General features: G+C 37.4%; 1 protein-coding gene across 8 annotated transcripts in view; it reads right to left on the bottom strand.

Moving 5' to 3' along the window:
• Window positions 1–1,965: 1,965 nt before the first annotated feature.
• Window positions 1,966–19,776, bottom strand: part of ARHGAP29 (Rho GTPase activating protein 29) — a 49,296-nt gene continuing 31,485 nt past the window's right edge. The window contains exons 6-23 of one of the 8 annotated variants that reach the window (XM_056497333.1): window positions 16,614–16,674; window positions 15,981–16,118; window positions 15,634–15,698; window positions 15,090–15,200; window positions 14,907–14,987; window positions 14,427–14,615; window positions 14,060–14,197; window positions 12,582–12,772; window positions 10,654–10,820; window positions 9,989–10,117; window positions 9,717–9,815; window positions 8,059–8,222; window positions 7,622–7,810; window positions 7,344–7,481; window positions 6,150–6,382; window positions 5,087–5,384; window positions 4,814–4,922; window positions 1,966–3,884 (exon numbers count right to left, since the gene is read on the bottom strand). In XM_056497333.1, coding sequence (XP_056353308.1) covers window positions 2,986–3,884; window positions 4,814–4,922; window positions 5,087–5,384; window positions 6,150–6,382; window positions 7,344–7,481; window positions 7,622–7,810; window positions 8,059–8,222; window positions 9,717–9,815; window positions 9,989–10,117; window positions 10,654–10,820; window positions 12,582–12,772; window positions 14,060–14,197; window positions 14,427–14,615; window positions 14,907–14,987; window positions 15,090–15,200; window positions 15,634–15,698; window positions 15,981–16,118; window positions 16,614–16,674 — 3,399 coding nt within the window. In that variant the 3' untranslated portion in view covers window positions 1,966–2,985. The remainder of the gene's footprint in view (window positions 3,885–4,813; window positions 4,923–5,086; window positions 5,385–6,149; window positions 6,383–7,343; window positions 7,482–7,621; window positions 7,811–8,058; window positions 8,223–9,716; window positions 9,816–9,988; window positions 10,118–10,653; window positions 10,821–12,581; window positions 12,773–14,059; window positions 14,198–14,426; window positions 14,616–14,906; window positions 14,988–15,089; window positions 15,201–15,633; window positions 15,699–15,980; window positions 16,119–16,613; window positions 16,675–19,776) is intronic. The other 7 variants (XM_056497334.1, XM_056497337.1, XM_056497338.1 and 4 more) reach the window with 7 other exon arrangements.

Here is a 19,776-nt window from a genome sequence, read left to right as displayed (position 1 = left end):
TAAAAATCCTCCCAAATACCCAATTTGACCTACCCAAGCACAATCAAGCCTTACTAGGATGTTGGTATTTCTGTATCTCTTCAGATCTGAACAAACCCTGTATTTGAGAAGATAGTTTTAGAAGGGTAGTTCTGGTGGCATCAGGGGCCTTACTAAACAAACAGCTGTCACGACTAATTAGGTCAGCGCCTTACAGAAGTCGGTACTCTGCCAAAGCTTTAAGAGGGATGAGGCAGTGCATTACGACTTCAGAAAATGCAATTACCAAACAAATCTGGCAGCAAAAGGTTTCCTCCTCAGAGTTCAAGCTGCAGGGTTCTGGCACTTGGCGCAGCCCCACAGCCTGTCACCTGGGGCAGGTGGGTAGGATTGCTGCAGTTCCATTGGAGTGAAGCCATTTCAAAGCAAGACCGAGGAAAATCTGCACCTGAACCAAAAGAAACAACAGGGTTCAGCCGAAACATTTCCAAATCCAAAGGAAACCAAGTTTTTTCCGCCAGGCGTAAGGTCCCGCTGCCGCGGCCGCCCCCTCACGCCCCCTCAGGCGGCCGCCAGACCCCACTCCCTCACAGGGCGGGCGCGCCCCAGCGTACGGGCCCGAAAACAACACGGCCGTGACACCGCCCTGCAAACGTTTACGAAAATTGACAAACTAAGAAGTGACAGAGCGGCCCCGAAGCCGCCGGCTCCCCGCAGCCCGCGCTGCCCCCGGGCAGGCTCGGGAATAAATCCCGGCCCCGCAGCCGCTCCTGCGCTGCAGCCGCGCCGGGCAGCGGCGGCCGAACTCTCACATAGGCTCATGAGGTTCCCATTTCCAAATGGGAATTTGCTTGTATTACATTAAAACAGTTCAAGGCATTATAAAGCTGGGACAATGTAAATCTTCTTTTGAAATGGATGTTTTCCCTAAAATAACATGGGTATGCAAAACAGCTCCAGATCCCCACCCACAGGCACCGGGCCCTGCTCTCCCCGCTGGCACCTGCGGCTGGGGGAAACACCTTAAACGGAGCAGAAACCTTTCGGACTAGCAAAATATGGAAGCAGATGTTACATAAAAAGGAATATGGCAATGCCAGTAATAACTGGTATTGTGAGCTGGTTAAGAAACGTTTGTCTGTTTCTCACGGGTTGTAATTCTCTCTTGGGAGCCTGCTCTGGGGAGTCCTAGAGACCCTCCATCACACTAGCTGAAAAGAAGTTTAATTTCCCAAACCATTACCATAGCCAATGCTAGACATGAAAAAACACCTAAATATAGTGAGACAATGAATAAGTAATTCACAAATTATTTTGCTATCTTGTGGTCCTAATCAATATTGATCCTTTCATAACTGTGCATGAAGTTATGCTATACTCTCTTTAATGATTCATTATCCAGTTGTGTGGGATATATATATACACTCCATTCCTCCATTGTCAAAGGAGAACAAATTCCCATCTATGTCAAGAAGCCTTTCCACTTTGTTCTGCAGTTCCTAACACCAGTCTGGGCAGACAACAGCATCTGGGACTTTTAGCTTTTCTGTAGTAAGACTCAGCTCCCCAAAGAAATGACCCTGAGTATGGCCAGAACCACCAGTGACAGGGTGGCCTTTGCCAAGAATGCAAGTCCTGCTTCTGTGGAAATGCAACAAGGAATTGAAGTCTAGCACTGTGAACTCTGGAAATAAAAATCAGATATGTCCACCAAACAGAGTGTGGGATTTGATCTGTTTTGGGTGTTTTGTGAAGACTGGCAATGGTAATGGTGTATTAAAGTCCTGTGTATTTCCTGTTGCAAAAACAGGAAAGTGATTCTTCATCTTTGCCATTCGAGAGTCATTTTGGTGCTTACAGCAGTAGAAATTACCATGCTAAAACAACTGGATAGTATGCAAGAAAGGGTCATGCTAATTGTAATCCCATAAAGAAAATATGCCATCCCCTAGCCCCAGAGGACAGATGCAGGAGAGTACTACACTATTGCAAAAGCCAAACATCTGTATTTTAATAAGTTAGAATAAATCCAGATACAGAAGCCATAGAGTCACTGAAATGTTAACACGTTAATATATTTTAAAGCAAATATAACACAGTGTACACATAAAAACCATTTAATACAAAGTGAAAACCATTAGATGCACCTACTAACGCCGATTTTTGGTTATTTTTAGCTGTTTCACAGAAACTTGGAAACAAAGCTCTTCATTTCAGTTGCACAGGTTAAGTGGTAAAACTGATCTATAGCAAGCAAATCACTGCCTTTTCATTCACCTGGGAAAGACAGCACCACGGCAACTGTGTGTCCAGAAGGGCACCCAAGTGAAACAGGCTGTGCACATTTGCCCCACTCACTAAGCTATACAAGAAACCAGATGTGAATTGATTGCTGCTTCTGAATAGTTAAGCCCAGTAAGTGCATCCTTGCTGTACAAAAAAAAAAATAAAAAATTAAAGTGACAACATAGAGAACTGGCAACAGATAACCATGTCTGCCTGAAATATACACATATGATACATAATTATGGCCATGCTGGCCTGTATGTAAGCCTGTTCAAGAGCAAAGCTTTAATTGCACAGATTAGAAAAATGAACAAATGCTTTTACAGAGCAAAGCACAAGCTTTGGTTTATGCTTAGACAGTGAACATTAAGCTTTCCATTTTTATTATGACATCTATTAAGAAAAATAGCTGTCTATGAATAAGCACTCCATTCCACACAATGAAATGAAGCTCTGTCTTATTCAATGAACCCATTAACTGTGTCTAGACTGGGAATGTATTACATCTTTATTGAAAGCTAGAACTACAAAAAGTTTGACTTTATTTAATTCACAGTTCCCCATGGCCTCCCCCCATTTTTAAAATGCTGCATATATAAAAATAACTCCAATATGGCACAGAAGTGGAATTCTCAAGGGAAGGCAAAGGATAAAGGGGCAAAAGGAAGCCTCCACTGGCAACACCAACAAACTGCATATAGTCCAAGAGGAATTTGCACCCTATACAAAATGAGCTTCCCTGTGTTCCAGTTCTTGGATCCTTTTTGGTCTCAGTCTATGGTAAGCAGGCTTCGGATCTGTGGGGTGAATATCCTCTGAGCTAGATTTCTGTTCATTTGTGTTTTGTTCAATATCACCTGATGGAAGTGCAGAGCTCCTAGCCAATTTCACAGTATTATCCTGGGGGAGCACAGAGCTAGCACTGGCTGGTGCACAAGCTTTAGCAGAAGAACCATCTCCATTTTCTTTTGATTTGTTAGAGGGTGGTTTATAAAATGTCCCTGGGGGTGGCTGCAATGTTCTTGGTGCCCTAAAGGCAGCAAGAGGATTAACATCAGGACCATTCTCTTCTGCTGCTGTCCTTCCTGACCCAACAACAGAATATGGCTTATTAGGAAGAATGGCATTAGCTGAATTGTTTCCAAGGTTGCATGATGATGATAAAGCACCTGCAGTTCCACTCTCGAGTGCTCGGATCTCCTGGGGCACATTAGTCATGATCATTGCTGTCCTTGCTGTGATATCATACTGTTTGTACTGCTTGTCCCAAGTTTTTCGCAGCATCTGGGTGTCGTAACAAGGAAGTCTGCAGGAGGTATCAACAGCAGGGAGTGCCTTCACCTCTGAGACTTCTTCAATAGTAGGGCTTCTACCCAGTTTCTCTGAACTTACTGCCCCTGCATTTCGTGAATTTCTTTCATTCAGAACACATGGAGGAAGTATTCGGTCTACAGGCAGGCTGACAGGGCGAGACGCTGCTTTTGTCCTTGGAGCTCGCAATGGAACTTTGGCAATCTGACGGTTGGGTTTTACAGGAAATGAGTTCTTTTTACATGGGTCTTCACCTAGAGAAATTAATGGATCATTGTCTTTTTCTGAAGTGGGACTCACAGCATCACCTGGGAACACAAATAGAGGTTACTGATCTTTTCACCAAGAGAAACCAGCAACACTGCAATGACACCTTGGTAGTCAGTATTTTAATGGGCTTTTTTTTTTAGGAATTGTATACATACTAACAATGGCCTACTCTCACCAAATGTAAACATTTCACTAGCAGTAAAACATCTACTGTACAGCTGTAACCAGAGAGAAAACAGACAGAGACATTCCACTCTTTGGCTCGTGCTTTGCCATCCCTGAATATTTTCAGTTTTAGTATGTTTTAGGATGCACTGTTAATGCACGGGACATGACTGAACTGGTAATATCAGATAAAAATCAGTACAACTATAAGGGAACATGTATAGTTACTCCTAAATGAAGTACATGAAATCATACCTACATTAAACCAAACACCTGTAGTAGCATAGGCAGATAAACAGAAAAAAAATTCAGAGTTAAAATTAGGTTAGGAAACCTGTTTTTTTTTAAGCAAAGTACTGATATAAAAAATGCTCTGATAATTGTCATACAACTACTCTTTCCAAAGCTTTCTGGTTTAGTTCCAGTGAGTAGCAATGATACACATTTTGGGGGAACAGTGGTCAAAACATATAAATTGCTGGGTATTAGTTTACAGTGTGGATTTCAGAAATCAATAGTCACAGCATAATTATGGCTTTGTTTTATTAGCTTTCTTTAAAAAAAAGGGAGAAACCAAACCACTGTTATATTCTCTTACAAAATACTTAAAGCTCTGATTCCATAAACACAGATTTCTTAAAAGCCTTTAGAAAGATATAATTCTCTGTTCTTACAGAAATAAACAGTATATCAAGCAGTTTCTATCACTTGCTTCTGTCTATATTGCAGAGTTCCATGCACTATAATCTAATGCATCCAGGGCTCCTTATTCACCCACACCCAGAGTTAACAGCATACTAACCAGTTACAGAGATATCTGCTTCTTCTTTTGTATTCTTGGAATTCCTTGATTCCAAAAACAGCGCAGCTGTTTCTGAAGCTTTTTCACTTGGAACTATTTGAATACCCTGCTAACAAAAGTCAGAGCAGAAATAAATGAGAACTCAATAGAGAAGGCAATCCTTATTAAAAAAACCCACAAAGATTTATTAGAAATGTGCTCTGGAATGCTCCAGAATTTAACACAGAAGTTAATATGGCACAGGTAAACTGTGGCAGCAAAAGAATCACTCACTTCCTTTACAGCAACAAACGATTTCCTCGGCTGCTGCGGCTCCCTCTCATCTGCTGATAAAGCAACTCCAACTGTGATAGCTGAATAAGAAGCACTCAGAAGTGGTTTCAATGAGACATCAAATATCTTTTCATAGTATGTTATGAGCAGCTCCACTACCCGGGCCTGATAAGGGTAGTCCACAAGTGATGACAAAGAAACTGTAGCATCAGTTTGACGTGGTCTGATCAGAGTTGGACCAAATATTATGCCAAGGTTGCTGGCTGACATTTTATTTTCATCACACTGTTCTGTAACTCTGCACAAAGAGGGGGAAAAAAAATAAACAAACCAAAAGAAAACCTCAAGAGTTAGAGGGTTTTATTACTTCAGAAATACGTTTGGTATTAAAATATTATGTCTGAAGAGGAAAAGAGACAATAAAAAAACTGAGTGGGTTTGGTAGGCAGGCAGAATCTTCAGTGCAGACCACATTTAACAGTGACTTGAGCTTCCCACACAGTGTTTTTATGTCCTATTTGTTAAATTTATTTGTGGCTATTTGGCATTTCTGGGGTTGTGGAAAAGAATGTCTCTCATTCTAAGTAATAACACAGCCCAGTATTTATAAAAATCCTTTTTTTTAGGCAACCGTCAGTTCAGTACATCATCATACAAACTACCACTTGGAGGAGAAGTGAAATGTGACTGAAGAACGGCTATTAAGAGACATGATACAACTTTCAATTTTCTGTTAATAGCCACCAAATCATTGTCGTATCTTTGTTACATGACAATTTAAATCATATTTAGATCCCTGTATGTGACACTAATTACTACTGACCACAGTGCTAGCAGAGAATCAAAAATAATGGAGGCCAATGCTTTCCCTGCTTTTTTTGCCTTTCATATTCTTCTCTCACTTAGGAATTCATTATATGGAAAAAGTTCCACAACAGAACAGTCTTCAAGGTATATGTGACTTCTTCCTCAACAGTCATCATAAAAGTACAAGAGATTCCTAACATGCAGCCTGAAGCAGTTAAGTTTTCAACATCAGTTTGCCTTTAAATTATTTTCTTACCTGTGAAGGTGTCCAATAAGGTACTGAAGAGTGTTATAGTTTGGTCCAGGCAGTTGTTTCAGAAGATCTTTAATTTTAATGATGATCCTATTCAGTTCAATACAGAGTGACTGTCTTGTCTTTGCTTTGGGGCTAGCTTGTTTAGCATCCAACTCCTCATTAGCGTTCTGACTTTCTTTTGCAAGTCCAATGAACTCATTGTAAAGCCGAAACAAAATCAAGGGCTCTGGAAGCTGAAGAAATATAAACATTTCAGAAATATACTTAAACCTGAATGTTAACTGTTTTCTTTCCTGTTTTTCTTCAACTTTTTCTGGTCTAGCATCTTTTCTTAGATTATGGCATTGTTTAATCCTTGTTCATTCGCTCAATCCCCAATTTTTTAACATCCAATCCCCAGCTAACAAAAAAAAACTTCTTCCTACAGCCAGAAATCATTTATTACCCCTTTCCTACAATAGCTCCAGGACTGAGCATTTATCACCATTTATTGAAATAAGAAGATTTCAAGGAAAAAAAGATTTTTTCAAAAATCACTAAATGGTGATGATCATAGGATTGGAATGCTCATCTCTGACAGCCACTGTGAGGAAGAGGACAGGACCATGCAGCTAAGGATTATTCCTTTCAGGGTTAATAACTTTTCAGAGTGACTCAGTCATTTCACTGGGCAACATCTCAGCTTCATTTTTTTCCCATACATATTAAAACTGTCTTAGAACATTCAATCATGAAGTTTCAAAGGTCTGTTTTAGAAGAAAAAGGTGGATAATCTCTCCACCATGACCACTATTAGTGTTTCAAGAATTTTTTTTTAAGAGGTATTAACAGCAATATATCAGCATCTATCTGCATGAAAAGGCATGAGTATCTTTTAAATTCCACATAAGACAGGCAAATTCACTAATCAGAAAGGTTTTAGACATTAAACTCTATGAGTAGGCAAATAAAAGCTTGTTATGCATATGGTACTAAAAAAAAGCCATAATATCCATGTGGAATATATGTTATAATCCCAGCAGTTTTCCCAGCCCTTGTTACAGGCTCCACGTGTAAATGAAGCCACTGCAGTTACACAAGGCATGTGTTTAATCATCTGCTGTAGGATTGCTGAAAAGGGGTGGTTATTTTGTACTATACTGAAGAAATATACTGCAGGACTTGCATTTTCCATCCAACCTCTCAATTCCATACCTGGCGGAGATACAGCTTGAGAACATTGCTGATATCATGTGCATAGAGTTCTGAGAGCTCGACCAAATCCTTTCCATTTTCAAAAGCTTGACAAAGCTTTTCAACTCTTGATTTGGCTCCATTCACTCGATAGATACCCTAAAATTAAGAGACCAGCACAACTCTATTTCAATTTGAATGGAAATTGTAAAACACAGATGATACTGACAGCATTAAAATAATAAGATAATTTTTTTTAAGATTGTGTCAAATGTAAACATGAACAAACTTGAGCATACCTTGACATTCAGTGCTCTGCTTTCAATTTCTGAGGTACACTTTTTAATGATGAAAGGAATGCCATCAGGAACATTTTTAGCAGCTTGGGCAAATTCCACTCCAAATAAGTGAAGCCTTCCATGAAGTTTTTTGTGCCCACATTGAATAGCTAAAGTCTCTAAACATTTTTTATGGCATGCAAGTGAACACTACAGGGGAAGAAACAAAAAAGCACATGGTTTCGTACAATCTGACACCATAAGAAGTATTTCTGCTGTTTGCCACCCAATATGTGAGCAAAACAAAACATTTGTTAGTGTGGTGTGCCTCTGCTTTAAGTTCATGGTGATTATAGAAGCCACAAACTCCATTTTTATGTAGAAATACAATTGAAGTTTCCAAAGCTCCCAACTTTACATAGATCCCAAGCAGCAATTGAAACTAATTTTCAACTTACCTCCTCGCATTCAGCTCCATGAAATACCACTAAGCCGTCACATTCTCTGCATTTAGATGGAGCTCTCAGCTTCCGTAGTTTGTGTGTCTGTGCTGCTTTGGACATATTAGCGTTTCTAAAAGGTCCTGGAGAATTTGCAGTTTCAGATGTGAGATCATTTAAACCTGAAGAGAATTTCCCTGTTATAGTTATTTTAATATCTACTACTGGGACGTTAGTTACTGATTTTTTAGAACTGTGCTGCAGAACACAGGTCTGTAAGTAATGGCAACTATCAAAATAATAAAAAACATTTCAATCACAAAGAGGCAAAACTATGCTGCAGTTCACATAACAGACATTAACTATCAAACAGTCTAGTGTAAAAGCAGAAGTAAACAATCATTTCTGCCTTTTTAAGTATTCCATTTTCTCCTGTATTGTGTCAATGTGAAAATATTAGGATATTTAACTCCAACTGCCCTGCATCTCAGGCAACAATTCAAGGAAGTTTAATTTTACACATTTCGAAATCCTGTACTAGAGGATGAAAGATGGCTTGTTTTGGCCTGTAGTGTTTCTGAAATACTTAAAAAAGGAATATTTTGCGGCAAGGGAGAATTAACATACACTCATGGCAGAAGCCACACAAAAATTAATAATTTAAAAAACCACTGATTCTGAGTTTCTTGTAATATAAAAATATTTTCTAGAGGATTCTAAAACTAAAAAGAATAGCAACTGATAGCTTTTGTGTCAGTTTTTTCAGACAATTTACTTAAAATGCTATCAACAACTCTGCGAACCAAACCCCTTTGTTTTACAGGTAACTTAAAATTAGCACATTTCAGTTAATTGCCCAGAAAGCTTCTTAAATGCTCAAGCATTGATTAAACAATACCACTCCAAGTGAAAGCTTGCATTAATTAGCACATTGCCATGCTTTAAGTCTAGATCTCAATTAATACTGTTTACCACAGGTTCATTCCTAGAAGGCAAAGTATACATTTAGGAAATTAGGACTAGGTAAAGAATTTCCTAAGGGCTTTACTCAGCAAGTGGCACAAATATTTAAAAAATAGTTTGCAAGTACTGTAGACATATCATAGAACTATTTCTGATAATCCAGTTATTCAGGTTTCAATGCCTGTAGCAACATTGTTGTTATACAGTCAAAACTCATTTGAAAATTAGAAATGCCCTGGTCAAATCTGGGACTGACATTACTGAACTCATTTATCTTAGCTGAAAAGGTGAAAATCTCAGTTATTACCCTAAACATGTTGATCAATTTTTTTCCAATTTGCCACTTATCAACTCCATGTATTTGTTCATTTGAAGTTTATAAGTGATCTCACATAACTCAGCACCATGGAGCTAAATTTAAATGCAAATGTCTGGAGGGAAGAGTTAGTGGATCGATCATTTGCTTTACCTCAAGAGGGTGAAGACACTAGAAATGTTCTATGGTTGCCCATACAGTAACCTAAACATATAAAGACAAATTTGCACCACTTCATTAAAATGACTTCAACATTATTTTTCATCTCTCAACCTCGAGTGGATGCATATTGTATTGAAAAACAATGCTGTTGGTAATCACACCTTGTTAAAAAGAAAAGCCACACACTGTAATGAAAAGCATCTTCTGGGGATTTCAGGTACAGAAACAACATTACCACAGTCTGAAGGAGATGGTGGCTCTCTTTCATCAAGATCATCTGCAGATGACATAGTCCCAGTGGAAGGTGTTCGGGGAAGTCGTCGTTTAAAATCCCCTAGCAGGTGAGAAAAATTTTCAGGAAGCTGTTAAGTATCAGTCCCACACATCTGTTCATTTTTCATTACATGCTCTGCTTAATACTTGCTTATTTAACAATGATGTCTTCACTAATGTGAAACAGCACAGGGAAAAGATTTCAGATCAGTATGGCAGTGAGGGTAGCTGTACCTGGGCTGGCAGATGGAGAATCCATGGATCGGGACTCACTGCTTCCCCCAGCACTTTCAGAGTCACTGCACATTCCTCCACTCTGGTTGCCAACTGACCACGACCTGAATGGTGGTGGCCCTCGCACTGCTTTTGGAAAGAAAGTCTGCTAATTCCAAATGTCAAAGACAAATTTTACTTTTTTTAAAGTTAAAAACAAACTATGAGTATACTCAAAACAGAAAAATTTGCACAAGTTACATAAACATGCAATACAGTGAAAAAACCACAGGGCATATATTCCTGTAAATGCTTCAGGAGCTAAGAAAATTCATTTCAGAAACTTGAAAACTGCTTTTGCAGAAGACCTGCAATCAACATGGAATATAAAAATTAAAAGGATTTTCAATTGATGGAGCTAATTGAAAGAATTTAGTCCACTGAATTTGACAGTACTTGCTGTTTGAATTGTATTTCACCTTTCTTGTCAAAGGATCTAGGAACAGGCAGTTCTCCATTTGTCCTTATTGTGCTCAAGTACATAATGTTTTATAGGCTTTGAACTTTATAATACATTTTTAGCCATTCAGTGTTACATTTCTGACTCAGACACACCAATAATTTTTTTTAACTTTTAAAAAACATTTATTTATTTGGAGACAGCTCCAAAAGAAATGAAGAACTACCTTGAATATCTGTGTTGCTGGAAGATCTCTTCTCTCTAACCTTTTGTGAACGATGATAAACTGGGCTTCCCACATCGTCTAATGTCTGAGCAGGAAAATCTCCTGAGCATTGAGATAAGTTACCATGGGATGTATGGACGCTGTTTGTTGACTGCTTATTAAAAACCCTTTAGAAAGAAAAAAGTAATTTGAAGAATAAATAAGAAAGAATTTAACAAAAAGTAATGCATTTTTTAGTTTCTGGGCACTAAAAATGCTACATTTAATTACTATTCATGAGCATACATTTTTGCCATTCTCATGATTAAATTTAATTCCAAAATTAAAAAATGAAAATATTAAAAGAAGAGTGGCCATTTTTTTAAATTAGGTATGTGAGATTTCCCAGTGTTTTCTCTCCACCCAGAAAGAGCTTTTCCACATGTCTTCATGTATTATAAAAATTATCTTGCAGACTTTGAAAAAACAGTCTCTGTTTTCATCTGAAGGTAAGAATAATCAGAAGCCATTGTATTCTATGATTATGCTTCCCCCTCCAAAAGATTCTTTAACCAGCCATCAGGACCATCCACCTATAAACACATATAAACACATACTGTGCTTTTTAAATGCACAGAAAATGTGTTGAAGCTGCCACAGTGTCAATCCATTTTGAAAATCCACTCTCACTCTAAGTACAGAATAATGTTAACAGTAATTAAAGTAAAATGCTGAAGCACCCTGGGGACAAAATGGCCTGCTGGCCAAGTTTAGCAGTCAGGAAGCTGTTCCTTAATCAGTTCTACCCTATCAAGCTTAAGGGAAACAGAGACTGAAAAACATTCAAATTTGCATTCGTTCAAAGAACAGTCCCTTATATTAATGCAGACTCAAACAATAAAAATGATCAAGTACATGAAGAATCACAAGGCAGTGACAAAGAAAATAAAAGGTGAGGAGAGAGCAGGAGAAAAAACATGCTTCTATAAATGTCAAGCAGCAAATAGCTGTGAGAGCACACAAAAGTGTTGGAAATTTCATGCTCATCAGTTTCTCAGGGAGCTACACAGTTAAATCGCCCCAAGTCAAAGTTTATGAGTATAGCCTAAATCAGTCTTAAAAGGCAGGAAATTTACAGACAAGAATTAAGAATCTCAGCTTTAACTTTGAATTTCCTGCCTTTTGTTGGTAGAAGTCTGACTCAAGCATTGGGTTTTTTGTATTTAGTTTCCTTTTGAAAAACGATGACGAGGCTTTCCTGTAGAACTGTGAAACACACAGATTGAAATGGATATTCTGGTGCTTTAGTGCCAAGATGACTATTTTACAACAAATTAAAGGTGGAAAAGCATTTGGCATGCTGACACAAGGAGCTGTCTTTGTCTTGAAGTCTTTACTTCCACATGAGTGGAACATAGTTTAACAATAAAAACTTCTATTTCATACAGGTTGGAAAAAAATAATTAAGTTATAACACGTCCCTACAAATGGGCTCTGAGCTTTTTTTAGGCACATAGCATAAGATAGAAATCGAGAAACACTTCCTGCCAAAAAAGTTGCCAAATATAAACAGTATGAAAGAAGCTACTGTATGTAGCAGAAAGGCCTGTAGAAGAGGCAAACCACCCCTTCAGACTTTCTAAACTGATTATCAGGTACTACTGCCACACAACACTACCAAGTCAACAAGTCAAGTCTCACATGACTGTCAATGTTTTAGCAAGTATTATTGCATGAAATGACATTCTGCTTTAGAATTCAGAGGCAGATTTTAATGTCAACATTATACATAACCTACCATCTAAAAGATGAGACAAAGAGAATAGTAAAGCATGGTAAAACACCAGGATTCCTTTAGTTCCTCCAAAAATATTGTTTTATTGTTAAATACATGTGCCTAACTGTTGCATTCTAAACCAAGCAATTGCCACCTGTACTTTGGCACTTACCCATCAACCTGGGAGCTCTGGGTTTCAAAACAACCTGATTCAACAGGAATACCATCCTTTGGCAAATTTTTCACAAACTCTGAATACTGCTGACCAGGGTCATAGAGTTTGGCACTCTCACAGAGGGACTGGCAGTTAACTGGCAGAGATACAACCTGAGCATGTTGCAGCTGGAACAAGTTAACTGTTGCCTGTTGGGAGGAAAAGACTTTCATTATTTGTAGATCATTTACTAAATATTTCACTTACACTTTGCTCAACCCAAATTAATACCCTAACAGAAGATTATTTGAACAATAAGACTAGAAAATTTCTAGAAAATAGGAACATGTTAATTTTCACAGTAAACTTTCAGGAGACTCGCACAAGCTTTATCTGTAACAGAGACATGAGTATCTCTCTTCTCCCTGGGTTACAGATCCTCCCACCACTAGCAAAGGCAATTCTAATTGCTTCTCACTTTGGGTTGATCAAGACAAACAGCAAGGGCTTTTGCTATCAAAAAGGCTTTTTTCATGCTCTGGAGTGAATATTAGTCATCACTACAATGAAGAAGTAGTTGGAATTCCAAACCCAGGTGAGCTCTGTATTGTCCTGAGACATTAAATGGACAAAACTCTGTCCCAGCAGATAGATTAACTGAACACTTTCTTCATTAAATTACCTAACACTTCTAAAAGATTTTATCACATGCCAGAGACCAGAAAAGGGGGCCACTGTATAAATGCTTCATCAGTTTTTGGGTTGCAAAGTAGCAATTTAAATATACTTGAGCTGACAAGTCTATCTATACTTTCTACTGTTCTTATGGGCTGGTTTTAGGGTTGCTTGTGGAGCATGGTTAAGTTTGATGTTTTATTTTCCATCTCTGCCCCAGCATTAAGTTTTCATTGTCTCATCTAAGCAAACAAAAAACCCCATACATCTCTTAGCATAATGAGTTCTCACATTCTTCAAGCTTCTTTTTAAAACTGTGCATGTTATGTGCAGTTTTGACCATTACTTCCCTGTTACACCAATAAATTAGTATATTCTACTAGTCACAATGGATCCTGCAGTAACGGAGACTGCCACCAAGGCTGAAGTGTATTAATATCCATTCTGGGCTTGATCCAAATGTCTTTGCTAATGCACTAATCAAAGCAAAGAAACCTGTACTCTTAAGCAACAGAGGAACACAACTGCCAACAAAATTTTGAAAATATGTTTTATAATGATTGTGTAGTCAGGGTTCTTACAAGGCAATAGCTCATGAAAGACCCAGAAGAGTTCAAGACCCACCCCCCTCCACACATTTTTTTTAAAAACTCCTACCAGATAGAGAACACAAACAGATTAGAAGTTTTCCTTCTTTTTCTGATGGCTTTGACATCTGTCCTTTGAAAGCTTTCTATTTAAAAGGGGGCTTATGGGACCTTCTCTCAGTTTTAACAATATATAAATATCAGCACAAAAAGTGTTTTTAAAACCATGCTTACAGCTTTAAGAGTAAGATCACACTGGTAAATAAGCTCCCGAAGCTGTGTTAAAACATCACTTTTAAAGCTTTCCAAATAATTTCTCTTTTCTTCAACCTCTGCCATGCTTGCTTTATAGTGTTCATTGGCTTCTTCAGCCTAAAGAAAACACAAGTATAAAGAGTTGATGGACTAAAGGCCTTGATACTAGAAGCAAGAAAAAACTCCACTCAATATGCTTGTATTTGAGATTCCCTTTTAAGATAAAAACCCAAAGGAGCTTAAAATTAAAAATGCGAATTCAGCTTACTCAAATACTCTCCTTGGGAAAGCGTGCATAAAACCAGTGTAGACTTAACTTGAAAAGCAAGGAACAAAATCTCTTTACCTTTTGAAGAGCTTCCTCTTCCAGCCTTCGTTTTTTTTCCAGCTGCTTGCTGAAATCTTTCACAAAGCTTCCACTTGAGCTAAGATGTTCCTCCTCAGCACGAGCAGTACAGGATTTTGCCTTTTCATACTCATCTTGACGCTGTGTATACAGCAACTTGGCTTTTCTGAGAGCAGCTTCCAGCTCTTGCTGCAGAATCCAGCAAAAGAAAAAGCAGAAGAATAAACAACATGAATTTTTCATTTATTTAATGTGACATATAAAGAGACTTATGCACAGGTCTGTATGCTGCAATATCAAGTACAGTCATTGAAAGATAACCTCTTACAAACGCCAGATTGCCACGAAATGGACAGTTACATCTGCTTTCACTAAGCCCTAGGGACTATGTGTGAAAGTAAGTACATAACAGGCAGTTTGAAAGCTTCATCATTTTGAAGAATTCTAGACTAAACTGTTAGGTATGAAAGAATTACCAACCATTTTTTTCTGTTCTCGCTGCCAAAGTTCCTTGATATCTTTCCTTTGTCTATCCAACTCATTTTTCCTTCCCAGAAGAGGCTAGATAGGAAATATTAATGGAGTACATTAAAGGCACATAGAACAGAGTGTTCTTTTAAATATTCTATGAAATTATATATTTTTGTCTTTCTTTAAGCATACCTGCACAAATTTGTTAGACTGGAGAGCAGCAGCTGTTTGTTGCCAAAGTTGACTGTTCTCAATATCATTTTGAAAAGCATTAATGAATATTGACTGGAATGGCATATAATCCTAAAATTACACAAAACATATTGATGTTCTAGGTAAGACAAAAGTGCAATGACATTCTGAATGTCTATAAAACTGAACTAGATTTTCAATTAAATTTAGTAAATTATTATGTCAGATATGAATGTAGAAAATTACTAATTTCTCATTTGTGATTCATTTTACTTGGAAAAAATCACAAGTCCAAATCACAAAGCATACAAAATATTAGTCAGAAAAAAAGAATACTGTGGATCTGCATATTCAACAAAAATAGTATTAAAGATACAAATTTCTGTAACAAATGGAAAGATGTAAAACTAAGATCTTTTAACTACTGCTTTATTGTATAAATCAATTCTGTATCAGCTTAAAAAATCCACTCCTAAACAACAGTTTTACTCCTGGGCAAGCTATTCAATAAAATTTTAAGATAAAGCCCCTAAGGTATACTCACCTGGTGTCCAACAACAGCTTTAGCAGTTTCTGCCATTTTTGCTAAGTTTTTAGCACACTCCACTTCTGTTAAAAAAATTTCACAGTTACTGTTCACATTTTAACACAACAGTTATAACACATGCTAAATGCTTTTTACAGTCTTCCTTTAATAAACAGACTACAGAGGGGACCACCTTCACTTTGTTACAGGCCTTTAATTATAGGAAATGCACAATTGATGTCCACTTCAGCGGAACAGCTACTAATTTAGAAATCACATTATTGACAGTCTGCAGCACAGAGGCCTGACAACAGATTTAATTTCATCATGACAAAGCTGATTAAATGCCAGAAAGAGCCACTCACCCAAGCTAAGCTTTTTTTCTACCCATGCGACTACATCCTTGGTATATTTTGACCATGCTTTAGCATAGGACAGAGCCGACTCAATTCCACTGTCATTTCTTAGGAGCATGCTATCAACCTCCTCTGCTCGAAGATGTCCTGCAAATAAAGCATCCAACACAAAGAAGTGGTTTTTAGACATGACCACACACTGAGAGCAAAGCCAGTATTAGCCAACTGTGAATGCTTAAGCAGCTCTGATCTTGAGTTGGTCTTTAATACTGGTTGACTCTAAACAGGACTGACATAGGTTTTAGAAGAAATTAAAGGGTCACAGTATTTTATCTGGAGTAGTCATATGGTCAGCATAACTTTCTTCAAGAAAGTGACCCAACAAAACACCAATCGTATAACGACACAGAAGGGACTTCAGGCTTTACTCCCCATCCCCCCCCCAACAAAAAAAAAAAAAAATTCTGCGTTGATTATTTGCAAAAGAATGAAATCTTTGCAATAACTTTTCTTTTTCACAGTGAAGTTGTAGGCATCACATGTGTAAAAAAGTGACTAAGCAATTTACTTAGAACATTTTTAGAAGAAAAAAACCCCACAAATCACAAAATCGTGTCTAACAATGTTAAATGAATGACCTACCTTGAATATCATCCCTTTCATGCAGTGAACCCCCAGACTCCACAGAAAGATTCTCAAAAGACTGGTGTACAGAAAATAAAACACTAGGTTAGCAAAGAAAACCTCTCACTGGAACTGAAAGCTGACAACATAAATGGTGTTATCAGCCTCTTTATTTTTTTGCAGATAAAGCAAATTGCACCATCGCTCCCTCTCATCTAAGGCACAACATCTTTTAAACACTCATTGCTGTCAGATGAGGAAGAATAAACAGCAAGGAATCATTATATACCTTTAAATCAACAATCTTGAAAGTCTGTGATGAAAGAGTTAAATATCAACCAGATTTGTTAAACAATTAAGTGAGCTCCAGCTTTTCTTAAATCCCTATCTATCCTTTAAAAGCTTTTTCACACAGACCTAATGCCAGATACATAAAACAGACACCATTCTACAAGCCATTACAATCCTGTATTTCTTCCTCAAAGGAATAAAGTTAACATTTTTTTGTAAATTACTTGCAGGTGGTGCACTGTAGGCACAACAGCTGACTAGTAACACTTGCTAATGAAGCCCTAACAATCAGTACAACCTGACAGAATATAATCCAATAATAAAAGGAATTCAGCACATCATGTCATCCCTACTTTTGTCCTCACTGCGTTTTCCTACACTTTAATTGTGTAAGTTGAATTATTTGTAAGATTTTGCTGTAGACCTGACTGCTCAATAAATTTAAATGAAAACAAAGTTTACTTTATAACAACTACGCCCTTAAAAGCTAAAGCAAAATAAAGACAGACATCGAACCCTACATAATTTTGAATGGATAAACTATTTTTGAAAACTTAGAAGCACAAAGCAGACAGAAAACAAAGGCTAAGGAATAGCTGCAAAGTGCCCTTAAGCTTTTCAAGAACAGCTTGTTTTCATTTAGACTTTGACACCGGTTTATTTTCAGATATTCACTAAAACAGAGCACAGTTACCAATGATAAAAGTAGTTTGGGTTTGTTGGGGCTTTTTTTTTTTTAAATGTGTTTAAAAACTGATCATAAACCACACAAAAATTTCTCAAGAATCATTGTTTACTTCACAGCAAAAGCAGCTTTTCCATAGACCAAAACATGCAAGGTATTAATCATCAATGACATCAAACAGAATCAAACTACAGCCTAAAGACCTGCTTAATTCCTAAGAAAGTGAAGTACTATTACAGTGGCTGTCTAATACAAGAGTTTCAACAAAATGGAAGGGCTTTTCCAGAACAGGTGGAAAATCTACCTGAAGCTGTCCCCAACTAAACTGGCAAAAAACCCTAAAAACTGAACTTAGAAATGAGTCAACATTTGGTTGCAGAGAAGGCTTGAACATTCCTAGATTTAGTTCAGATTTTATATACAAATATTACTGTCTTCAAGTAGATTTAGCAGTTGTTAGGAGAGAATAAATAGTAATTAGAAAACCTCCATATTTTATATTAACTCGATGCACTTTTAAGTCCTAAAAATTATTTCCCATTTCTATAAGACCTAAATCATTGCAGTCCTGAAAACTATTCACTCCTTTCCAGTAAACCAGGCACACTAGTTAAGGCAGCTCATTAAAGGTCACTCATTCTTTCACATTCATGTACTGCAAATATGTAACATGAGATTTTAGAAGCTAGCATGAGCAAATGCTTTTATCTATGTCCTACAACTTATTTTCAGAATATGATCCATACAGCTTGCCCCCCTCAAGCAACCCAATGACTCATCCCTGTAGTCCCAGCAAAAATTAAAAGCCTGACTTTCGTTCCCAACTTCAACCAGCCTCTTCTGCCTTTTTTCCCCTCATTACCCAAGACTCTCACTCTAACACAAGCAAATCACTTCACACACTGAAAATTTTATCCTTCTTTATTATGCTCTCAGATCTGCACAGCATCAAATAGCATTCAAACAGCTTGTTGAGTAATGAAAGGTCAGACATGTCTGTCTGGTCTCCTCCAGTATATGTTAAAGTGCTTTTGTCTTTAATTAAAAAATATCTTTGCTTCCACCTTGTACATCTGGTTGAACTACAAGAGCTAAAATGAGAACAATTACATTTGCTAAGAGGGGGTATACATATCATTCAACTTAAGCTTCTAAGTGGAATGCCTTAAGTAAAGAATGTAGACTCCCCTGCAGTCAAGAGAAGCAAGATCAGCACTGCCCACCCCCTTCCTTGGAGCCATCCTCATCAGATTAATTAGGGAGGTCCCTAACTAAAAAGGCAATTAAAATATTTCTCCTTAATCAACCCTCAAAGTATTTACATGTTAAATTCTACCAAAATATTATGCTCTCTTTAAAATACAACTATAGCTGCTATGATCACTGAACACACACTACTACAGAAAAAATTAAACAGCTGTTAAATATTTTGCATTTAACTCCTCTTAACGCTCAGCTCCTAGTTGGCCTCCAAATTTCTCTCTGAATTGTAAATCAAAGTGAAATGATTCACCTGTTAAATGTGCATTTATTTGCCTAAATGAAAATGCACTTGAGACAGATTTCTAGGAAACTGAACTATGTTACCCTACTTGCCCCAGAATTTGTGATTGTTCACCTTCACATTAGGAAAAGCATGAGATACTATAAAAGCAAGGTTTTAAATATAAGCTGGTGATTTCTAAAGCATCTAGAATGGAATTCCTTCTTCACTTCACTATTTTAAAGTTTTCCATTGGCCTTCCCCTTAGCCCCATGTTCAGAAGAGTGATCTTTTGGACAATCAGTCATTCACTTCCCAATACAATATACAAGACCATCTCTTTCCACAAGCACATATTTTTGCAATGCAAAACCATCTCAAGATGAAAATATTGGCAAATTGAGCACCTTCCTTCTGCTGATAAACCAATTAGATGAAATATAATCAAATAATCTCTTTTAATTTACATGAAATGCTGGGTTCTATGTTATTTTATTTTGTACTTTTTTTCAGTAACCTAAACTGAAGTTTGCTGGAACCAGTTTTCTGAGTAGCCTACTTTCACTTGATATTGTTTATAAAGATAAGTTTTTTAGCAGTTACAGAAGTAGAATTTGTGTGATAACACACATGGGAGAAAAATGGATTATCAAACATAGTGAAAGTTTGAAAAGACTACTCAGCTGTAGCTGCATGACTTGCTGCACACAAGCCTGTGTGAA

The sequence above is a fragment of the Oenanthe melanoleuca genome, chromosome 8, assembly GCF_029582105.1.
Source record: "Oenanthe melanoleuca isolate GR-GAL-2019-014 chromosome 8, OMel1.0, whole genome shotgun sequence".
Classification (NCBI taxonomy): Eukaryota; Metazoa; Chordata; class Aves; order Passeriformes; family Muscicapidae; genus Oenanthe; species Oenanthe melanoleuca.
The sequence above is the reverse complement of the archived record's forward strand: the minus strand, read 5'-3'. Positions and strand labels throughout refer to the sequence as shown.